Genomic DNA, 22,670 nt, shown 5'->3' on the forward strand with positions numbered 1-22,670 from the left:
GTTTCTTGTTCCTCGTCGCGTAATTAGTCTCGTTTGTTGTCATAAATTTTCAGTACATTTTGTTGAAAAGTCGCATTTAATTGCACTGATTTACAGTTTTGTGTTTTTGCAGCTTGGCTGACTGGCTGGTTGGCCGGGTTTTTGGTTTGGGTTTCGGTTAGGTGTTTTACCACTTGCCTCACATAATTACGTGCAAAATTAATGATGCTTGTGCTGGGCTATGTGTAGCACTTTAACCAGCGGAAGACAAATATTTCGGCTTTAGTTTTTATGACGTTTCCTTTTTTGGGTCTGTTTTGCAGCCTTTCAAGCAGATCGTTAGCCAAATTTAATGAATTCAGCAGGTGCAATTTGATAATTCCATGTGAGAAGGATGTTGTCTGACTGCGATCCTGCGGTTAGAATGTGGATGATGCTGAGAATAAAAACATAGCTGCAAGTTGCACCTTGCATTGACGGATGTTGGCTCCTCTTGACCGAAAATTATCGTTAGACACAATTTGTGGTCCATAACCTGGACTGGAAATGTGAGGCTTTGGTAGCCTAATTTATTGGTTTTGCACAGCAAAATTAAGGAATTCATATCCGTAAAGTTATTTGATAGAAACCCTGGACTTTGTGCTTCATTCGTATTTCCTCTTAATTTCCTTATTGAATGTGAACGAAAGATGCCTTTCACTGAAAATTGTTTTATGAAACGGCGAAAAGCAATTAGTTCCCTTTGACTAATAATTAATGAATGAATAGTGCGGCCACTCCTTCAACTTTCTTTTAGTTTTGTGCATTGGAAAGAGAGCTTATTCTCAATCTTGGAAAATATTTCTTTAAGAAGAATAAACGTGATGACCACAAATTAAGATTCTATTAAAATTCTTCTCTACATTAAATACCCATCCAATATAGCTGATGACTCCGGCTATCATAGATCTAAAACAAAGAAATGAACGGAAGGTTATTACTTCAATGAAGCATTCTCAGCCCAAATTCGACTTCTCATCGGGAGCTTCCCCGTCTGCAGAATAATTGAAACTCATCAAGTTTTATTTGGCTGTCGGAAGGTGGCGGCTTAGCTATCATTAATGCCCTTATCACGTACTTCAGGGCGACAGAAGCGACACCCCACAGCAAACCCCCCTCAATTACATATCCAATCCGAACGAATCCATCGAATCCTTGGCATTGTTCGGGGGAACGGGGAACACCTTACCCCAAGGATTTGCCTTAAAATTGCCACCCTTAATTACTTGTAAGCTTCCCGGGTCATCCCCCAGAAAAAGTTCAGCCTGCTTGACTTTGCAATTTGGAAGTGCAGCGACTCCCACTTTCGCCCCCTCGTGCCAAGGACACCCCAGTGGGCTGACCATTGATTAAATTGATGATGTTTGATGACTCCTGAAGTCGATTTCATCGTAGATTTCGCCCGCTAACTACGTGGATGGATGGTGGAAGTGGGGACCACATATGGTGAGCCACCCCCCGCTCATTACGCTGCATTCGACATGCATCAGGAAGCCTTGAAGTCAGATTTTGGAAGCGGATCTCTGGCAGTGCTACTGTTTGTGGGGCTAGTTCTACACACTAAGAAAAATACATGAGGCTAATTACTTAAAAAAATTATTACAGAGGTATAGATAGTGAAATAATGGTCTAACATTGATTAATTATGCTTATGATTACTTATATATGATTATTTATAATGCTTAATAAGACTTAATAAATATATAGTTACCAAGTGTACATATATACATATATGGTTATTATTAGTAATTCAGTACTTTGGCATATGTTAAAATGGTTTGAGGCATTTAATGAAAAGTTTAAATAAATCACTTATACTCATTATTAATTCTTGCTTTCGTAATGCTGCCGTCATTTTTATGTACATTTTTAATGTATTTTGATAATACAAATAGCCTACTATATGGGTATTCTGGAAGATTGCTGTTTAACACAGAACTCGAATTTCAGTCTTACCAAAAGTCGCTGTGTTATTAGAAGTGATTTTTTACAGTGTAAGAGATACAGAGGGCCAGAAATTAAATTTGGTTGCAAAAGGAAGTGAGAGAAGCGGCTCCACGGCTCTTCCCATATTAGTTGGCATGACTAGACTAGGTCAGCCGTCTTAGGCGGCATTCTTTTGAGCCTGAACTCCCTGCTGACCTTAATTAATCTTCGGAACTGACTGAGATGGCTGAGATGGGCTATGCTGAACAGAGCCCGGCACCTATATCCGAGTGGAATGCAACTGGGAACTTGGCACTGGCAACGTGCAACGCGCAACGTGCAACTTGCAACGCGACGGTGAAGCCAATGTTGATTAATGTGGCCGCGTGACTGGGCGGTATTTTCCTATTTTTCCCAGTTGTTGTTCGGGAAATGAGTTGCACGAGGCGTGCGATCAACTAATTGCGGCGCATTGTTGCGATGGACTAGATACCCGAAGGTACATATCTGGAGAAAAGTGGAAATTCCAATGCAATTGCAATTGCCACAGAGAACTTCCGCATGGCAGACGCTGAAAGGCGAATCTCAATGCAAATATACTATACTCGTATCTCCCACCACTTTGAGGGTCCATCGCTGACTTTGACTCAAACTCGGACTCCGAGAGCTCCGACTCCTTCTACGGATTGTGACTGTGACAAACGTCCCGGGGGTGCAATATATTCTACAGACTGTAATGAAAGTGTGAATGAAATGCTCCATGGCCCCCTGTTCGGTGCAGTACTCCTTTCACCAGCACAAAAACGGATGTAGAAAGTTCAAATAGAATTTAACCCCAAGCGCATATTTATACCCATGTTTCCCACACCTCGCCGCCGCCTTCGCACTTTCAGCGCAAAACAAATACCAAATGAGACAAGTGTGTGCGGGTGGGTTAAGTGTGCGGTGCCGGGGAATCCCCCCCGTTTCACCATATTAAACCCTTCCTCGGCTTGCTGAAAATGACCCAAGGTAAGAGGAGATTTCCTCGGTGGCTTTGCATGCAGGTGAAAAGCGGATTCAGCTTGCCAGGCACCTTAACTATATACGAGTATACCCATTTTTTGTGTGTGTCTGCTGAAGGTTGTTAGCCCGGGGCCAGATGCGAAAGTTCAGCTGTATGATATGTCAATGATACTCGTATATCAGGAAGTTAGGGAAAGTTGTGCCATTGCTGCAGCTTAAATTCGCTTCAAGTGAGAGGTGATCACTTACCGAAGCATGTTGAAAGCCGCTTCTGGAAAATTTATAACTTTTCAGACCAATACTCGTATGGTAGCAAAGGCAGAAGCTTTTATTTTGCATAATTGGTCGAGAATGGTCAATAAAATGTAATTCTTAAATGCATTACAGTATATTTAATTTATATTTTAAAAATTTGGTATGAAAAATACAAGTTTTTTAACTGAATTAATCTGCTCTACGATACATGCAGCCAGACAAATATGAAAGTTCCCAGACAATTTGCCAAATTTCCATTTTCCATGTCCTCTCGGCTAAGCGCCTTCATGTTAATTAATTTTCTGTCCAACTTTTCAATTCCAAAACGCGGTTGTCCACATCCTAGTCACTTTGAGTTCAGCCCCGCCCTCTTCGAATGACAGATAACCGAAACCACTTGAGCCATATAGAGCCTGTCAGCTGAACTCAACCAGAACTCAGTTCAACTCAAGCCGAAACCGTAACACAAACCCAAAGAAACTATAACAATAAAGACCGGAAATTAAAGTGTGAAAGCGGCAGGCAGGAAGTTGCCTTGATTGCAAGTTTAGAAGTGGGGGGGTGAATAAGTTTATGTATCCCAACTGGTATCTCGCATCTGACAAATAGAAAAGTTTACAAATGCATTTCAACTGCCGGCTCAGAAACAGAGGGATTCGGTTGAACTGAAGTAACGAGTGGTTTGAGTTGGCCGCCGTCCCTGATTGAATGTTAAACATTTAATTTAAACTTGTCCACAGGCAATCGCCCCACCCCCCAGTCCTATGCAACTCAAGCTACCCAAGCAACCCACCGAGCAAAACCAGAGTCGATGTGAGATTCGGATTTGAGACGTAATTTATGCACGCACATCAATTCAAATGCATCTAATTTGGTAAACAGACCGAGGAGATGGGGGGCTGGTTTGAAGGAGAGCGATTTGCACTGCGAGAAATACTCCTTCATACCACTCTGAAAACTATTTATATATTGAATCTATTCCGGTTCCGCAAATCAATACAAATGGCTTTGATTCTTAATACCACTGTTGTTTTACAACTACACAGTTAGAATCAGTACAATTAGTTTTTGAAAATCTCTAAAATATATTACCTTAATTCTCGCATACAATTAAATTGTTTCGTATGCAATCACATTTAAAGATCATTTTCTCAGTGCGCCGACAAAGTTTCAGTCACACCTGCCTGCCACTCGACAGACAATCGGCTTAAAATAGTTTTCATTTGTTTTCGGCGGCGAGTGCAACATGTGGCATTGGCAACGCCACTAAGTAGCCCCAGTCTGCATCATCAGCATCTGTTTAGGGAGTCATAAGAGTCAGCCCCTCCTCCTCCTCCTTCTCCAGAGCTCCTGAATCTCGGAGTCCCGAGTCCCGAACCACATCCATTCCAGTAGTTCGTCTCGCCTCGCTTGGCTGCCGTACATGCAGCTCATTTAGTTGACATTTATTAACGTCACATAGCGCGCAATGTTTGACAATTAATTAGGCACTCTCAGATGCCGAAAGACGGGTCCTAAACTGCAGCTTCGGATGCATGTACAAATATGCAGATATAGATACAGATACAGATACGAATGCCTAAACAGATACAGATACAAATGCCGGGGCATATGGGCAACTTGAACTTGAATTTCCATTTATTTCTAGTTCTGTTTGGGTCCCAAATTAGATCGCATTTAATTTATAAGTGTTATTTTTCCACTGCAGGCTATGGTCGGGAATAATCGATTGGTTTCTATATAAGATAAAATGATTAAAAAGATTACTCTTGGAATGAAATGATTATCTAATGTTTTTTAAATGTCAAAATAAATGTCTGATAATCTTGCCAAATAAAGATGTGATGTAGACCTTAAATTCATTTGATCCCAAACGCAAGCACACTGCAAGCTTCTCGTCATGGAAATCCTCCTTAGGGCGAATAATTTTAATCTGCTAATTCAACAATCATTCAATTTTAAACCCCCTTAAGAGACGCCACTTGAGTGCCTCCCTTTTTGGTCCTGTTTCTGCTCGCAAGGAATGCAAACCAACTGCCCCGAATCACAGCAATTTTCAAAGTAAACAGACAGAAATTTTTTCCTCCGAGTTATCCAGGCAGAGTGAGAAAAAGCGAACTTTTATTTATAAAACACTCGAAACGAGAAAAAATGTCCAAACTGTTTTTCGGGCATATTGACGCAAGGATTTCCCAGGCCGGCAAAGATGGGGGAAAAATAAAAAACTATGAAAAGCAATGCAATGTGAAGAGATCAAACAGTCGGCTGAAAGTCCTACGCTTGGGCCAAAGTTTGTTTCGCTTTTCTCTTTTTGGCAAATGTCACATGAAAAATGCGTTTGCTGTTTGCCAAAAATGCCGGCACTTTGCATGGCTCACCCTCACTCTCGGAAAATCAGTCGGAAAAGCACTACCCCCAGGACATTCTATTCTTCAGCTCCTCAGCTGAGCCAAAAGGATGGGGGTGTTGGTCTTCTTGCACGAAATTTCCATTTAATGTGTTTGCCCAAAGTATTAAAAGGCAAATGGCGATTGAGTATCGGAAAGTAGTAAAGCAAAGTTGGGAGCGCAGCTCTGGGGTGTCGATGAACATAGCGCTGGAGTTGCACTCCTTGCGGAAACAGGGAGAAAATTCGTTGTAAACTTATTAACAGTTTCTAAAAATAATTCCTTTATATGTAAATCGATAACTATGACTATTCCATTATTATCAGTCAGTTAAGCTAGCATGTGAAATGCACGACTTTCTACAATTGAAATAGAAAGAGCGTGATCCATCTCACCATGAACCATTCTCAAATTGCTGGCCAATCTAGGAGGTATTTTTCCCAGTGCAGAGGCAAACTCCCCGACTGACTGCTGAGTGATTGCCATGATAAGTGGCCCATTATGATGCCAGTTTGCACAGCGAGATTGCTCTGCGCTCCATTGGAGTTGGCCATAGTCACAGCATCGACCATCGACCACCGACCATCGGCCATTGGCATCAACCTCCTTCTTCGACTCGGCTTTAATGCATATCAGAGTGGGCGAACTTTTGGCCAAAAAGTGCGTCATTGTACGTTCGCTTTTCGTTGTCTTTCGGCCAGATCCCGCTCCTCCGGTCCAAGTCCTCCATCAAGCGACTCCTGGTGCTCCAGTGCTCCTTTTGCAACGTCTGTTGACAAAAGACATTTAATTTTCCCGCCGCCTGGCGTCGTCGGTCGTCTTTGGCCTTCTGTGCGTGGAGGGCGAGTATCTGTATCTGGACTGGGGCCATGCAATAAAGTTGGTCGTCGTCGTGGTTTCTTTTCAGCTCTTTTTCGAATGGCCCTCGTCGCGTCTTCCTTTGCTCCATTTTTGTCTCCGGCGGCTAGCGAAAACTTTGATAAGTGAAATTTATTGTGGGTGCTTTGTGTGTCCACTATGATGGTTACACAGAAAAACATTCAAAGGATCTGTAAATGAATTGGATGAGTGCATTAAAAAAGTTGGGACAAACTGTTCTTCGATTAAGAATTGTCTTTTAAACAAAATAAACAACTGAAATTTGATAATAAATTTATGTTATTCTGACCAAACTTTTCCTTTTTTTTCCGTGTACCCCCACTGGAGACAGAAGAATGTCCAACTGATGGCGCTCTTAATGTTTTACGGCATTCAGTTGATGTCTATTATTTGCAGCATAAATCAGCAGGGCAATAACTGCAGGGGGATCCTGCAGCGATCTGTTTAGCGATCCTATGCAATCATTCGCACCCAGCATTCCTCAACCCAAGACCAACATCCTGTATAGCTATTTAAATAGCCACTGGCTGACATCAACCCCCGATGGAAACTCATTAATTTACGTAAAATCCACTTAACTTCTTTCCCGTACGCAATAAATTCCACAACTTTGCGCCTCATCAAACGGAATGAATGCCGAAATTTACCACGCGACAAAGTCAGACAATAGAATAGATAGAAATCTACATGAAGTAGACGCCACGTCGCCGCTGAATTTCGGAACATGTGGTGTTATGATGAGGATTGGGACCTTCAAACCACTGAGCCACCGAACCACCACCCACCCGGCAGTCGCCCACCCCATACAACTTGGCAGAGCCACCCCAAATCCTCGGCCTTCGGTGGTCCGAAAAAGGGTGCATTGATATGCGTAAGCGAAGCGATTTTTCCAGCCTCGCCTGCTTTGTGGGGGAATTCCCCCGGAAGATCGAAGGACCGGAAGAATTACGTGCCGGCAGAGCTCCGCAGAGCGGAGAACTCATGCCAATGCATTGCCATCATTTCAGGCAATTGTCAAACAAAACGCCGGCTGGGTGGTGGGTGGATAAATTAGATTTTTACTTGCGCACAATTGCATAAAGCCCCAGGCCCAAAAGCCCGACAATGTAATCCTCAGAGGACCTAGTCGTAAATATTCATTGCATACGGCCGGGCGTTTGAGCTTAAAGTTCTATCACTCACCTCCACCCCAAGCCCCCCGTTCCCCCAAAAGCACCTTCCCTTCCACATTGTTCTTTGGATTTTTTTCAAGGTCTTTGCCAAATTTTGGGGCGGCAGCAATTTCATTTTCGAACCACCCACCCAACGTCCTTGGCTGCCCGTGCGCTACCCCCCAAAAAATCTTGGGGGTTGGACTTTTCCGGGTGTCGAGGGTGTCGAACTATAAATTGTACCTTTTGTTGCAGTTTTTGCCTGAATATCTTCAAGATTCGGGGGAAACTCCGTGGATCTCCGGGCTGGCAACCCTCAACGTGCGATGTCTTTAATAAATGTTTGGATGTTTCGTTGCGAGATTAAGTGGATTCCGTTTATGGCATGAGTAATGATGGATGCATAATGCGCACGTATGTGACAGGTGTGGGGTGTGGAAACTCTGTAGTGGCTGCGGTTTGCTACTATAAATGGGTGGATAGAGTACCGGGTTTCGGGAATATAATATATTTATCTCTGACGAAAATGGATATTTTTGATTGACAAATATTTTTGCTTGTCGCTAATTCTAAGTTATTATTATTGTTTTCTGATAGTAAAGTAAACACAAGTCTTTGATACACATTGTATTGGTTAGAAAATCATATTATTGTAAATTTTGATCCAAATTCTTTTAAAGTTTATTTTGTGATCGAGGAGTGTGATGGATTATTATATACGAACTTACAGAGTTCAATATGGTTTTATGAAATACACAAAATTATCTGGACCTGCATAATATCAACCTATATATTAAGTGGATTTATTTTAATAACACTGATTTAATACTGAATACTTTCCACTGCGATCTTTCTAGTTTATGAAACGAAAACTTAATTCTTGAAAAGTGTTCCACTTTTAACTAATATGATACGCTGTAAAACAACCATGAATTATTTAAGAGTATGTATACAATTTCGCGTATTAAATAATCAGTTGCTTCATAGACATGGAAGTTTCCGCGACTGTTTTAAATTACTTGCTTAAATACGTAGTTTTACACCTGTGGATCCTGATTGTACTCGTGCTCCTGCACAGAGATCTGAGCAGGTGGGATGGCCTGATGGGACCGCTTTCTCATTCGGGATTGGGTGAAAATGGATCTGCCTCCTATTTAAGAGTTCCATCCTCGGAAATCGATGCATATAAGCAGGGTTGGAGGTATTACCTATATAACGCTTGGCTGGCTGAAAGAATTCCACTACGGCGTTCTTTGCCAGACTTGCGAGATCCCCGCTGCCTGAAGCTGGAGTACGATGAGGATTCTGATGAGATGAAACCAGCCAGTATTATTTTGATATTCCGAAACGAGCAGCTCGTAGTCTTGCTAAGAACATTACACAGTTTGATGGAGAGAACTCCAAAATATCTCTATAACGAGCTTATTCTGGTGAACGATCACAGTGATACGGACTTTTGGAAAGAGGAACTATCACTCTTCTTCTTCGACAGCTATGTGCACAGGTATATTCATCCAAAAGCGCGGATTCTTCACCTGCCTGAACAGGTGGGCTTAATCAAGGCTCGCATTTTGGCCTCCTACGGAGCCAAGGCCGAGAACTTGGTGTTCGTGGATGCACAAGTGGAGTTCACAAACGGCTGGTTACCTCCACTACTTGATACCATTGCGAAGCAGAGTCTCACCCTGGCCACTCCCATTTTGGACAATCTGGACGAGCAGACTTTGGCCTACCAGCGATCTATAGAAAGGCGGGGAATTTACGATTGGAGCTTAACTCGTCGGGAAGTTCCTTTGTCCAGAGAGAGGAGGTCGTACCTTCCAAGGCCCTACGAAGTGGCTGCCGTAAGAACTTCCGTCTTTGCCATTCGCGCTCTCTGGTTTCAGGACATATCCAACTTCGATAAAGAGCTCCGGGGCTTTGGAGCTGCTGAGTCGGAGCTGAGCCTCAAAGTGTGGTGTACTGGTGGTCGAATAGTTCAAGTTCCCTGCTCCCGAGTTGGCCACTTGCAGCCCAAGAACCAGGACTACCTAAAGCGATATGGGGATCTCTACGAAATGGGCGACCAAGTATCAAGGGTATGTACAAACAATAAAATCAAATCAATGTTGAATTGTTTTATATATTTTATTTTCCCAGAACCTCAAACGAATTATAGAAGTGTGGGCAGGGGATCTGAAATCGGTCATTTATAAATACCAGCCTCATCTCCTGAATATCTCAGAGGGGGATCTCCACGAGCCGCGAAAACTATATCAGCAATACGAATGCCAGTCCTTAAAAGTGTTTATAAATGACATTACGCCAGGTCTCAACCACGTTACGGCCCTAAATCGAACGGATTATGCTTCAGGACATGCAAAGTCCCTTGAATTTCCCAAGAAGTGTTTGACAATGAATGCTAAAAGTCAGCATTTATTTCTAGAACACTGCAATGCAAATAATACTCTTCAAAACTGGACACTAACCTATGTTAAGGATCTACGCGTAGCTGGAAATATTTGTGCAGAAGTGCGGCCCGATTTAAGGTTGGGTTACAATCTTTGCCACAGTTTAGGAGGTGGGCAAAGATGGCATTATGATTCGGTAAACAATCACCTAGTGAGCAATACGAAGTGCTTAGAATTCGCAGATGAACTCAATATTTTCCTGAATTTTTGCAATGCAGCGAACAGAAAGCAAAGATGGATTCTCGATAACATTAATCGAAGTGTAATGCAATCAGTACAAACATTAAGATAGATAGATAGACTATGAAGTCCTACCTTATGAAAGCGATAAGTTCTACAGGCTTATAAGCAATCTGAAACTCAGGATCTTTTTAATTAAATTATAATTCTTGAACTGTAGTTGTAGCTTTAACGGAATAATGATAAATTAATTTTGTAAATTAAAAACTAGAATTATTAAAATAAAAATTTAAGAAATCCTTTGAAAGTAAGAGCCAAAAAGTTCACTGGTTTACATTTAAGCAAACATCCCTGCTGTGCTCTTTCAAGGAGTCCTGCACTCCAGTGAACTTCCATCGTTGTTCCGTCACATCGGAATCACAAGCACTTAAAATGAGGCCGACTTTATTGACATCAATTTCCAGACATTTGTTTCCGTTGCTGACGAATGAGCTGTGCAGGTAATTATAGTGCCAGGGATTTTTGGGTAGTTTTTTAGAGCATTTCGTAGCCCGCACATTACTTTTATAGTCCACATCCAGGCACATGTTACCATGTTTCAGTTGACAACGAGACGTAAGAGTCCAGTCTTCGAAATTAGTTGAGTTGCACTTCCTCATGACAGGAAGTCCTCCCTTGATGGATAAGCAAAAGTGTGGCGCCACAAATGGCATTATTTTACCTATCGCATAGCTGGAAAGTCCGGCATGAAGATAATAGTTCCTGATTTGTGGCGCCACTTGGCTTCTATACCATCCGAAGGACTTGCAATTCAGGCGACGTCGTAACTCTCGTGGCTTGTCCAGCGATTCTGCGGTAAGGTTTCTCAGCCTGGGATTGTATCGATAAAAGTGCAGCTTATATTCGTCGAACCAGACATCTACAACACGCTTGAAGTTCTGCAATGTACCAAATCCCCAAAAAAGAAAAGAATAAAATAAGAAATAGATATAGTTTTGTGATGTTAACCAACCTGTTGGACTTGCAAGCTGGGATTTCTGTTTGGTGTCATCTGGGCCTCAAGCTCATCGCGTTTATAGATAACTCCCACTCGTGAACAGGGAACGGCGAGGATGAGACCACCACACTGCCACACCTTGAGGCTCAGTTCCAGGGCATCGCCCCCGTAATCCTGGAGTCCTTCATCCCAGCCCCCAAGATGCCAGAACCACCTGCGATCGATGGCGAAAACACGACCCTCCAGTTGGGAGGATGGGTATGGCTTGGGAAGGTTATTCCACGAGTGCTGGTCCAGGGGCAGAAAAATGTGATCCAACTGCCAGTCGAATGCCATTTGCTCCGGTTCCACCAACCTCTGGTAGCCAAACGTTTCTCTAGATATGGCATCTATAATGGGCTCAGTGACAGTCCGGTTGTTTGAGAGTATGGGTTCAAGTAGAGGAGGCAGCCAACCCTTTGTGACCTCCATGTGGCCATTGAGAAATACGAGAATATCTCCAGTGGCTATTCTAGCTCCAGTCAAACGACCATGAATAATTCCCTGCACAGTTTCCATTTCCAGCTGAATAACTATGGGAAGTTTCTGATGAATGTGCTGGATGAGATCTATATCGGCATGCCCATCATGAACCAGTACTATTTCCTTGAGTAGGGAGGCTGATGTCTGCGCAATAACGCTATAGATGGTTCTCAGCAGAGTGTGAGGATGCTCCTGTTGGCTGGCTATGACTATGCTAACAGAAACCCTTTTTTCCGTACTATAGTTGATCTTGCGACATCTAAAAAATGGGATTTAGTATATGCAAGTAAATTGGTTTACTTACTGTTCTCACTGTGGATCCCTATAGTCTTCTAGAGCTCGTTTCAGCGGAATTCTTTCAGAGAGCCAGGCATTGTATTGATATTCTTCGTTCTCTTCTGCAGCATCTACTAAATCCGTTTTTGTCATTTGCAAATGTGCATCTTTTCCCAGTTCGCCAAGACTTTGAATTGAATAGTATTCAAAGTCAACTATGGCATTATCTGTATACAAAAGCCAGATAAAAATGGATATTATACAATATGCCAAAATGAAGATCGCACAGCTGCACGGTGTACCAAATAGTAATGGTTTCATTGTGATTAAAACCGGACTGAAGAAATTATTGAAAAACTGTTAAAGGAGTGGGTTAATTCGGTTTGCATGGAACAAATTCATTCGATAGGGTATTTAGACAACTAAAGACTTTCGGGATCCCCAACACTTTTTTTTAAATATTTTTTTGGGCACAACAAACATGCTCTGTATCTTTAAGACAGTTTTGTATCCCATAAGATATCTGAATTTGAACAGATTAGTTATAACAACAAGAACTGTGTCGACTTACGTGAAATACGATAAGTGGAACTTCATTTATTCATTTTTGTTTAAAAAAGCCAGTATATTTTATTGTCTTAAGACAGGATTTATTAAAGTCATTCGTCGCCAACTTTTAATGCAAAACATCTGAAACCCACTCCAATGGTCTTCGGAAATTTCAATATGCCCGAACATGATCTGCTCATTGAGCCACCGAATCGAAAACTTTCTCAGCGTATAAGATGGGATTACTGGTGTGGAAGACCGCTCTCGTCATGCTCTCAGCTGGCCAGCTTCAGTCTTGGCCAAAACGCTGTGTGGTTTAAGCCGAAAGTCTACTGTCCGTTCCGGAGGGCTGTGTTTGTTTCTGTGATACGATGTGCCTGGATATTTGGAGGCACAAGAAGAAGGTGTTGCCACTGCTACTGCTGATGGCCATCGGCAGTACTATCTACTATCTATACACCCTGAAACTGGAGCGGGAGCTGGAGGAGGGTGCTGCTTCGACCACTTCTCGTTTGGAGCGTGACATTAGAGATCTGCAGGCGGTCTTCGAGTCGGAGGTCATTCCGGATCTGGGAGCTTTGGGTCGTCCGGCGCGGGGCAATTGGACTGCAGAGCAGTTGGAGGCCATCGCCAAAAGTCAGCGGGAAACGGGTTACAATGCTTGGCTCTCCAAGCGCATCTCACCTGAGCGAACGCTCTACGACATGCGGCATCGCAGGTGAGTGGCGAGAGTATTGGCTTGAAGAGCTTGCTGAGCGGCGATCGGTAGCTTTATAAGAGTGGGATGCGATTCAGTACTGCCGGTGCTTTCAAGACATTTCTCAGATAAACCCATCTCATTGGTGTTGATGTCCAGGAATGGTCTAGTCAAAGCCAACTCAATATTCTCCAATTAACTATCAGATACATTTTCAATTGAAATTGACACACTTTATATCTAGTATATTTCTAAAAAATACAAAAAATATATGTGTAAGTCCTTTCAGTGTCATATTAAAAATAGTCGAATATAATGACCTTACATGCTGTCATCAACTTAGTTCGCTCATAAAAATAGCCAAATCGTCATCACTCATTATGATAAGACTCTCGAAACGTGTGATCTTTCCACAGCTGCAAAAAGCTCAAGTACCCGCTGGAAAAGCTCCCGTCAGTCAGTGTGGTGATAACATATCACAATGAGGAGGCGAGCGTGCTGCTGCGCACGCTGAGCAGCCTGAGGAGCCGGACTCCGGTCCAGCTGCTGCGGGAGGTTATCCTGGTGGACGACGGGAGCACGCAGGTGGACGAGAAGCTCAACGACTTCATCAAGATCAAGTTCCTGAATATGGTGCAGCACCGCAGGATCACAACCCAGGTGGGTCTGATGCATGCCAGAGTGGTGGGCGCTGAACTGGCCCTGGCCGACGTCCTGGTCTTCCTAGACTCCCATGTGGAGGTCACCAGAGGCTGGCTGGAGCCACTCCTTGCTCCCATTTTGGAGGACAACAGGACCTGCACTACTCCTATCATAGACACCATTGACTTTGATAACTTCGCCTACAGAAGGGGCAAGCCGTCGAGGGGCTTCTTCAACTGGGAGTTCAATTATATTCAGCTTCCACTTCTGAAGGAGGAGGCCGTAGCCATGCCGGCACCGCATAAGAATCCCATAATGAATGGTGGTCTCTTTGCCATTGGACGTGAGTGGTTCTCGGAGCTTGGTGGCTACGACAAGGGATTGAAGATCTGGGGAGCCGAGCAGTTCGAGCTGAGCCTTAAGTTGTGGTTGTGCGGCGGACAGATCCTAGAAGTACCCTGCTCAAGGATTGGCCACCTCTTCAGAGACGGAAAATTCCAAGTGCGCTATACCAACAAGGATAAAAATAGCGAGAGGAAACTTATTTCTAGGGTGAGTTCCGTTTGGGCTACTTTCAAAAAATAGTTTGAATATAAATTAATGATTTATGATTGCAATCTCCTTTAGAACTACCGTCGAGTGGCTGAGATTTGGTTAGATGAATACAAGGACAAGCTGTTTGCCAACATGCCACATTTAACAGTGATTCCGGTTGGCAATCTGGCCGAGCAACGAGACCTCAAGAAGCGCCTTCACTGCAAGCCTTTCAAGTGGTTCTTGGACAACCTCGCAGCGGATTTCCTGAACCTATATCCCATATTAGATCCCGCAGAATACGCCTCTGGAGTATTACAAAGTGTATCTTCACCGAAGCTCTGCCTGGATCGCAAGGAACCTCGGAATGGTCAACCCAAACTGGGTCCTTGTAGTTCGGACCACGTATTCCCCAGTCCGGAGCAGTATTGGAGCCTAACCAATCGTCGGGAGTTGCGATCTGGATTCTACTGCTTGGAGGTGCGCAATCAAGGAGTGAATGTTCATATATACCAATGCCATGGCCAGAGTGGAAACCAGTTCTGGTCCTTCGACTCCAAGACCCATCAGGTGATCTCCGGCCAACAGCAAAACTTAAGGCATTGCCTGGAGGCGCAGCCGGAATCAAATGCGGTTACTTCGAGTGTCTGTGACCTGAAAAACCATAGGCAAAGGTGGAAATTCGGATATCAGAATAACCAAAGGCTACAACAATTTTGGGATAATGTCAAGACGCAGTAGGAGAAATTTAAGGTATTGTCAAAAGCTATGTCTAAAACTGCCGAATTTGATTTGTAAATATATAGAAGCCGTAGGTCTACCTAAGCAACTTAATTTAGGTTTTAAATTTGTTATTTAGGAAAGAGTAACTGTATTATGTAACAATTAAGGTGTGGCGAACTCTAATCAGTTAATGTAGTTTTATTTGCAAGTACCATCCTTTCATTTTCAAAGTCCCAGTTAGGCGGCACTCCGAAAACTCTAGTTACATATGCAAAGTAGTACACATCATAAATGTTTATTATGTAATTCATATGAAAGCATATTAAATGCAAAGAGACCGGCAAGTGCATCTGAAATGAATCCGAAAAAATAATGAAATGAAATGAAGTAATCAATAAATTAAGTTAGTATAAAAACCCACATCAATTACTGGATAGTAAGAACGATCCAGAAAATACTTGTGCTGTTCTAGGGATTGATTAAATGTGGATCCCAAATGCAAATCCGCATCGAAAGGCAGGAATCGATGTCCCTGCAACTCATCCCGACTATCCCCGGCTATCACATTGACATTAGTGAGACATCGACCCAGTTCCTCAGTGAAAGTATTGCCTCTCTCCTCCGAACTGCAAATACTTTCGTTGGTCAGGGCTGCGAGTGCAAATCGCTTAAGAGCAGCTCCACTGAAGACAATCCCGGAACCTTCTAGCATGTACACCTAGAAATTGAATTAAAATATATAAGGCAGCCATTAAAAGTGCCACTTATATTATCATTGTATCCTTAGTCAGAGAAATAATTGATGAAAAGCAATTATTGATTATTCCGCACTTCAATTGATTTTTAAAATTGGGAAATAAACTCACCAGGCCATTGGGTGTTCGCAGTTTGCATCCAAAGTAAATAAGTTCATTGGGACTATATGTCTTCAGCATGTGGCGAAGATTGTCCACGACTACAAAGCTGAAAAGGCCATTTATTATCACTCAGAGCCTTAGGAGTACTTCTGCATGCAGTATTCGCCATTATTACTTATCGTCGTTGCAGTAGAGGAACCAGTCGCCCTGATGGAAGTGATACTTGTAGACGTACTCCAGATAGGCCCTCATTCGGTGCCACTTGTCATTCATATGCATAAACACCGCCGGCTCCAAGTAGTGGTCACTGTCATCGCTGACGAAGAGGTAGTGATCGCAGTGCCTGACCCAAGTCCGATGGATGTGAGTTGCGACCTGTTTGTGGCGATATTCATATGTGGATATGATGCAAAAGATCCTAGGGGGTGGTGGACCAGAGCGTTCGATCACTTCTTCAGGTTTCAAGCTCCCAGGAAGGTGCAACGTAACCGTATAGAATATAGTGAAAAGGATAAGCAAATAAATTGCATTCTTTCCGGCCAGGAAGAGGCGCCGTGTACTGAACAGTCGTGGCATATCTAAACGATTACTGCAATCGGCGGTTCGGGTGGTGGAACTATTGGCGCTGGGTGGTCCGTCGACAATTTAATTACATTGAGTGCTTTTGTCGGTCCGCGCTGCCTTTGCTTTCCCTGTGCCCGCCGCATACAAATTGCCTTTTTCAATTAGAATTATTAACCCACCTGACGACTCGGGCATCGAAGACGCCTTGCCATCGTCTTTCATTGATGATAATGGCTTTCAAGTTGATGCAAAACTTTGCAGTTGAAAGTGAAGGGGCGAGTGGCTCGGAAGATCCGGAAGGGTTTGGCCAGTTCATAAAGTGTTGCGTAAACTACACAAACTTAAAGTGGAGTATCGATTACTGCGACCCAACATCTGGTGCTCATGTTTCCTGTTTATATCAAAGTTCGTGGAATCCGAAACTTCAACTCTTTACACGATTCAAACACGTTTCTAGATTTGCATAGATGCTCGAATCTATTTTTAGACATCCCAAAATAACACAACAAAGTCACATATATTTTGAAAATATTATTCAATCGCCTACCTCTTTTGTTGCAAAAACAAAAGGCCCACAAACGTTTGTATGGATTTCGATAATCACATGTGAGCGGCTTGTACGGGTTTCATGTGAAACTGTCAAACAAAAATAAGGAACCTGCGAGAGGTAAGCGATATTCCGCTTATGTGGGATATTAATGTCTCAGTTTACGTGCTCAAGTTTCCAGATGAGCTAAGTTTTCATCTAACAGGTAAGCCATAGGCCTACACATGATAAGGGTTACAGGAAGCAGGGAAAAGTGCAATATTGCATTCATGTGAATATCTCCTTTCCCTCAGACATGATGTAACAATGACACTTTGCAGTTGGGCAGAGAAAAAAACCGAAAATCGAAGAGAAACGGAAGTAATTTTGCACAGACAAAGGGCATTGGGAAAATGAGACTCCAGGCCAGACGAGACGACAGATTCATTGATGAACACGTTTATCCTCCCCCTTTTTCCCACATGCGAGATGAGTTATGTGATGTACATGATATGTGGGTTACTTTGGATTGCATGGATTTACTAGGAAGTAACCTCATGTGGAACCAGGCCCTCTGCCTCTCAGTAATTGAAACATCAGGAAGGAAGTTCGTCGACAGCTGCCAGAGGTGAGTCTTTTATTACGGCCTTTTACGGTCAATGGAGCCTGGGACGGGGGTGCCAAAGGACTTTACTCGGTAAACAAAATAGTAGTAATCGTACATTTCTGGCGGATATTTTACCAGAAACCCAATGGCGCGGCTGGATATGGGAACTGATTTCTGAAAAGGTGATAAGGCGAAGTATTACATAGAACTTTATTAAGCTTGGTAATAGATTACCTCTGTTCTTTTGTGATAAGTTAAGTTACGCAGCCAGGGTATAGTATCATAGCCATCTTGGAACTGGTAATCCATTTCAACGGGTATGAATGTCTCGTTCTCAAATTCGTCGCGACTTTCTGCTACCGTAACGTTAGCAAAACTCAAGCACCGATGTATGTCCAGACCCTCAACATACCCTTCCCAATGAGTGCAATCCTTGTTCTCAGGATCCTTCGACGCCTCCGTATATCGTCTTAAGGCCTCTCGACTTATCACATACCCACTACGATCGTGGACAAAGGGCTAAGGGCAGCAATAAAACATATTTGCACAAATAGTGCCAAATATTGATACTTATATTCAGCTTATCACTCAAAATAAAACTTACCTCATGTGTAACAATATTCTCGAGCTCGTAGCCAAAATATATCGGTTGACTGGGTTGGTATTTCCTCTTGTCTATCATATGCCGGAGATTCTCCACAACTACAAAGCTGAAATAGGAAAACACTAGACTTCAGTCGAAAATTTCCTTTGTGCCAACTAAGAATTCTCATTCTTCATTCACGTCGCGAAATCGTGCATATCAATAAAATCCATCACTGCTCAGCTTTGCATACAAAGCCGCAATGCAAATATGTGCGAGTGTTGTTTGGCCAAATTGGTCGATGTGAGTCTTATGGATATTAAAAAAAATTGAGTACGGGTAGAGCGACTGGCAAACAATTGCCATTTAGAAAAACCGTGTCAACAACATGGCAAGATCCGTTTTTGAATGGATCGTGGACACGCAAAGCAAACAAAGTCCAAGTTCAAGCCGCAAATGTGCGACGCAAACAACGATGGCTAAAATCTACAAAAAAACACAAAAAGTAACGAAAATAAACGTACAAAATCATAAACACATCGTTAAATATTTGCCAAACAACCGGACCAAGATACAAGTAATTGTAGATAATGTCGATGAGGTAAGGTGCTATATACTTGGATATGGGAGATAGAATCGTGAAGAGTCCCGAACACAATGTTTCAATTTCGCATTGTTTTCCCATCAGACGAATTCTTATAATTAATTACGAAGATAAAACAGATGAAGCCGTCTTTGGGAATAGTATTATATGACCAATACAGAGCCGGCCAATAAAACTACCAACTTTAATGACTCTTGCTACAAACATAAACTTTTAATTGTCAGTCAACGACCACACAAAGTAGACGCCAAGTCAAGTTATCAACTCATTTTAGAGACGATTAAGCAGGGTATAAATATTCCCAAGTCTAATCCCAATCCAAATTCAATTGATTTTGTAATATTCTACGGCTGGTGTTGACATCACATCCAATAAATTTCCAATTATGTATGACGGCATAAATTAGGAAAACACTATTTCAATCGACAGCTCTCCGGCACACTTAATTGACCTCCTGGCACGCATTTTTACCAATATTAAAAAACTCTTGATAATGCGCTCTAATCAATAGCATTTATAACCGGGGCATATTGAAACTTCTAGCATTTATATTACCATTAAGTTGGCATTTGAATGTAAACAGGGATTAATTGAATTGCATTTGAAAAGTGCGCAAAATATCAAAATAAATTGATAGCGCCAATTGCAAATATATTTAAACTAATCAATGCCAGTGAAACGGAATGACACATGACGGAGTGACCTGTCTATAAATGTCTAGTTTACAGAGTGCATTTTATTTTCATAAATTGGAATTGAATGGGGAATACATTGGGATAGGGTTGCGATCACTCGCTCTGAATAGAAATTCATTTGTGACTTATCAGCATAATCTGAGGCAAACTATGCTAATGGCATTCCGCACCGTGAATGAAAATCCATGGGAAAATATTCTTTTTCAACTTCGAACTGAAATTTGTACCAATTATGAAGGCAAACCTCCCCGGAGAGCAATCAAGCGACATATACACAGAGGAAAATGGGGAACCGGCAAATGGGGGTGGGGAAGTGCATTGTGTCCCCTACAAAAGACAGATAAACTACCGCCCATAGATACTCGCACTTCCTTGGCACATTTTTCCATCCCCAGCTCCTCCTCCAGATAAAGGAAACGCTCCGTGGGCTAAACCACAAAAGGAAGCCGAGGAAAAATCGATCAACAATGGAGTGAATAGAACGGAACCGACTGCAGAACGGGATGTAGACCTTAACGCAAACGGGAACATCCAGCAAACAACAATCGAAACCCAAACTCAAACTCGAGCACAAACAAATACTGCCGAAGGCTGACTGATAACTTTATCAATGAAAGAAGTCAAAATATGTTGAGTGAGGCGGCCACCGAACTCAACGCTCATAAAAATAAACAACAAGAATGAGTAAGGAGCCACGGAAAAAAATAACAACATCGGTAAGATTGTATAAAATGTGAAAATCCATAGGTTGTCTGTAATTTAATTGGCAGTTGTAGCCAACTTTAATCGTCCTTTAATCCCAAGTATGAGTGTAGATAACGTATGTGAAATTATGTGCACTTTTATGGCAGAAAATCAAATTGTGGTTAAGAGCATAGGCAATAGTTAATGTGTTGGACTTTGAAACTACATTTGATGACAAACTTTATAATGGTATATTCTTTTTAAGTGCATGGCAAAATCTTTTTCGGTGTAGTGGCAGAGTGGAAGTTGAGCGCTTAGAATATCATAACAATATTCTAGCGATAAAAGAGAATGATAATAGAGCTCTTCAGCAATTTATGACTGCGTCGAACGATTCAAATTATATTATGTTCTGGTGAATATTGCGGGGTCTTACCTAGAGGGCTCGACTCTGAGGATCCAATCGATTTTGTCGGCATAGGTCACAGAGGCGTACATCAGCCCCTGATGGACCAAAGTCCACGTATGCGTGGAGTTAATCACAGGCACATAGGGCTCCAACTCGCCATCGACATCCCCACTCACAAATAGCAAAGCATTGCAGTGCTTTCCCCAGGTGCGCTTCACGTATTTGGCAGTGTCGGGGTAATGATAACTATAGGGTATCATGCAGAGAATCCTGATATCTTCGTACAGGGGATCCAGAGTGTGCTTGTTACTTCGCTTTGCGGGTGTTCTGTCAACTTCGCCCACACTAATATAGAGAGTGAAAGCCAAGAACAGAATTAAAGCCACGAAGAGGCCATAATAGACGCGTCTAGGTGAAGTCATGACTTTAAACTGACTATTATAAAAGTTTGATCACATGCATGGGAAAAGTCAATTTTAGATAAGACAGTTATCAGTCTGAAGAAAGAATTTAACCCACATAGTTTTCGGGGGTCGATGTGCACTCATGCTTGGTATTTGAAAGCGGACGGAAGCTATTTTTTGTACGGTTAAGTGATTTTTAGTAGGAAGATACATTCTATGGCTAAGCAGTTCCTATAATTAAACATTGATTAGTTTTTTTCATTGCGAAAAAAGAACTTCATTAATTGGCCGTTTTAATTTTTGGCGAAAAAAAATCTTGATTTTGTGGTCGTTTTAATTATACTTAATGAAACAGAATTGGCGAATGGTTTCACGATTGCATCTACAATTTGAATAGTTAATTAGAATATTTATTTAGTCCGCAAAGTGTTAACTCGATTCGCTGGGCCAATTAAACATAATTACACGATTCGCTGGCCACTGGGAGCAACATTTTTGATAAGATTAGCGAGCTTTGATTGCATTTTAGTAATCCAATCACGGAAGGGGGGCAATTGTGTGGTTAGCGGTGCAGATAACGAAGTAACCATGGTTACCAATCAAATAATCATACAATTTGGCAAGTAAGCCGATGACTGTTGGATCAATGCTATTTAAGTAATGCTATTTGAGTAATACTTAGCACTACAAATGGGCGCAATTAATAGTAAGTAATCGGAAAAGCGGTTATAAAATGTAAACGGCTGTCCCGGTCGTCATCTCTGAATTTGAGTGCATTTCCGTTGAAAGCAGATGAGTTCCCAAATAAAAGAAGATCCAACAACCTGCTGCTTCGAGTCTCCTGCAGGCAAAACAAACATTAAGTTACAAAATAAAATCTTTGGCCCATAAAATTAAACCGCAGCCAAATACGCAGAACAGACAAAGACGGACAAAAAACAAATTGCTGGGAGGTGGAGGGAAAACAGGCTAATCTCATGGCGCGAGCTTATCGGGAAAACAAACCTGCAGCAACCTACTTTATATGTATCTGTATCTTTGTCTGCATCTCCATCTGCATCTGCAACCGCTGTGGCTGGCTGCTGCGAGCTCCCAACCCGCGTCCCAATCCCATTTTTACACGGAGAAAAATCTTTAAAATAGCACAATTATTACAACCACGCGTTTTATAAAATGCTATTCAAATGGTAACTAAACTGCATCAATTGTGCGTATTTATTTCGTAAAAGATAGTACACGGGACTAACCATTTTTGCAATTCAATATTAAAATATAAATAAATAAAAGTAAATAATATATAAATAGTACAAATAAAAATTAAAAAATATTTTGGAGAAAAACTAAATAGCATGTATATGAAATACTCTAAATAACATTTTTTCACTTGATAACATTTTTGGCTATGTGTTGTAAATGATAAGTAAGCGCAAGTCATTTATGCTGTTAACGAAGTTAGTTCTCCGTAAGTTTCTGCACTAGTTTTTCACAGTGCCTTTTCAATCCCATTCCGAGTCCCAAATCCAATCCGATCCGATCCCCCACTGCT

General features: G+C 42.1%; 5 protein-coding genes across 7 annotated transcripts; 2 read left to right on the top strand and 3 right to left on the bottom strand.

The window, feature by feature from the left end:
• The first annotated feature begins 8,610 nt into the window (after nt 1-8,610).
• Nucleotides 8,611-10,482, top strand: LOC122616782 (putative polypeptide N-acetylgalactosaminyltransferase 12). Its single transcript, XM_043792340.1, has 2 exons — nt 8,611-9,699; nt 9,761-10,482. The coding sequence occupies exons 1-2, from the start codon at nt 8,611-8,613 to the stop codon at nt 10,361-10,363; spliced, it is 1,692 nt and encodes a 563-aa protein (XP_043648275.1). The 3' UTR covers nt 10,364-10,482.
• Nucleotides 10,472-12,368, bottom strand: LOC122616783 (putative polypeptide N-acetylgalactosaminyltransferase 11). The gene is made up of 3 exons (XM_043792341.1): nt 12,084-12,368; nt 11,264-12,029; nt 10,472-11,189 (listed from the first exon to the last, which is right to left on the bottom strand). The coding sequence occupies exons 1-3, from the start codon at nt 12,365-12,367 to the stop codon at nt 10,575-10,577; spliced, it is 1,665 nt and encodes a 554-aa protein (XP_043648276.1). The 5' UTR covers nt 12,368; the 3' UTR covers nt 10,472-10,574.
• A 370-nt stretch (nt 12,369-12,738) lies between these two features.
• LOC122616204 (polypeptide N-acetylgalactosaminyltransferase 8) lies at nt 12,739-15,357 on the top strand. 2 transcript variants are annotated; one of them, XM_043791570.1, is made up of 3 exons: nt 12,739-13,313; nt 13,709-14,486; nt 14,562-15,357. In XM_043791570.1, the coding sequence occupies exons 1-3, from the start codon at nt 12,967-12,969 to the stop codon at nt 15,207-15,209; spliced, it is 1,773 nt and encodes a 590-aa protein (XP_043647505.1). In that variant the 5' UTR covers nt 12,739-12,966; the 3' UTR covers nt 15,210-15,357. The 2 variants fall into 2 exon arrangements, with proteins under 2 accessions (XP_043647505.1, XP_043647507.1); XM_043791572.1 differs by lacking the exon at nt 12,739-13,313 and adding an exon at nt 13,551-13,567 and having other exon boundaries at nt 13,636-14,486; nt 14,562-15,353.
• Nucleotides 15,358-15,360: 3 nt separating this feature from the next.
• On the bottom strand, nt 15,361-17,758 carry LOC122616205 (glycoprotein-N-acetylgalactosamine 3-beta-galactosyltransferase 1). Of its 2 annotated transcripts, XM_043791574.1 has the most exons (5): nt 17,662-17,758; nt 16,224-16,423; nt 16,058-16,154; nt 15,613-15,909; nt 15,361-15,541 (listed from the first exon to the last, which is right to left on the bottom strand). In XM_043791574.1, the coding sequence occupies exons 1-5, from the start codon at nt 17,695-17,697 to the stop codon at nt 15,371-15,373; spliced, it is 801 nt and encodes a 266-aa protein (XP_043647509.1). In that variant the 5' UTR covers nt 17,698-17,758; the 3' UTR covers nt 15,361-15,370. The 2 variants fall into 2 exon arrangements, with proteins under 2 accessions (XP_043647509.1, XP_043647508.1); XM_043791573.1 differs by lacking the exon at nt 17,662-17,758 and having other exon boundaries at nt 16,224-16,624.
• Nucleotides 17,759-17,778: 20 nt separating this feature from the next.
• On the bottom strand, nt 17,779-21,142 carry LOC122616206 (glycoprotein-N-acetylgalactosamine 3-beta-galactosyltransferase 1). Its single transcript, XM_043791575.1, has 4 exons — nt 20,748-21,142; nt 18,350-18,455; nt 17,980-18,264; nt 17,779-17,919 (listed from the first exon to the last, which is right to left on the bottom strand). Exons 1-4 carry the CDS (start codon nt 21,140-21,142, stop codon nt 17,779-17,781), a joined length of 927 nt encoding a protein of 308 aa, XP_043647510.1.
• Nucleotides 21,143-22,670: the final 1,528 nt, after the last annotated feature.

The sequence above is a fragment of the Drosophila teissieri genome, chromosome 3L, assembly GCF_016746235.2.
Source record: "Drosophila teissieri strain GT53w chromosome 3L, Prin_Dtei_1.1, whole genome shotgun sequence".
In the NCBI taxonomy this organism is placed as follows: Eukaryota; Metazoa; Arthropoda; class Insecta; order Diptera; family Drosophilidae; genus Drosophila; species Drosophila teissieri.

Coding starts and splice junctions, on each gene's coding strand:
- LOC122616206 (XM_043791575.1), bottom strand. CDS start 21,142: ATGACTTCACCTAGACGCGTCTATTATGGCCTCTTCGTGGCTTTAATT. Junction 18,265..18,349: donor AGAATATTGTTACACATGAG/GTAAGTTTTATT, acceptor TGCTGCCCTTAG/CCCTTTGTCCACGATCGTAG. Junction 17,920..17,979: donor CTTATCACAAAAGAACAGAG/GTAATCTATTAC, acceptor TCACCTTTTCAG/AAATCAGTTCCCATATCCAG.
- LOC122616205 (XM_043791573.1), bottom strand. CDS start 16,624: ATGCCACGACTGTTCAGTACACGGCGCCTCTTCCTGGCCGGAAAGAAT. Junction 16,155..16,223: donor CTCTACTGCAACGACGATAA/GTAATAATGGCG, acceptor TGGCCTTTTCAG/CTTTGTAGTCGTGGACAATC. Junction 15,542..15,612: donor CTTACTATCCAGTAATTGAT/GTGGGTTTTTAT, acceptor GATTCATTTCAG/ATGCACTTGCCGGTCTCTTT.
- LOC122616782 (XM_043792340.1), top strand. CDS start 8,611: ATGGAAGTTTCCGCGACTGTTTTAAATTACTTGCTTAAATACGTAGTT. Junction 9,700..9,760: donor TGGGCGACCAAGTATCAAGG/GTATGTACAAAC, acceptor TTATTTTCCCAG/AACCTCAAACGAATTATAGA.
- LOC122616783 (XM_043792341.1), bottom strand. CDS start 12,367: ATGAAACCATTACTATTTGGTACACCGTGCAGCTGTGCGATCTTCATT. Junction 12,030..12,083: donor GAAGACTATAGGGATCCACA/GTGAGAACAGTA, acceptor CCCATTTTTTAG/ATGTCGCAAGATCAACTATA. Junction 11,190..11,263: donor CCAGCTTGCAAGTCCAACAG/GTTGGTTAACAT, acceptor GGTACATTGCAG/AACTTCAAGCGTGTTGTAGA.
- LOC122616204 (XM_043791570.1), top strand. CDS start 12,967: ATGTGCCTGGATATTTGGAGGCACAAGAAGAAGGTGTTGCCACTGCTA. Junction 13,314..13,708: donor TACGACATGCGGCATCGCAG/GTGAGTGGCGAG, acceptor ATCTTTCCACAG/CTGCAAAAAGCTCAAGTACC. Junction 14,487..14,561: donor AGAGGAAACTTATTTCTAGG/GTGAGTTCCGTT, acceptor AATCTCCTTTAG/AACTACCGTCGAGTGGCTGA.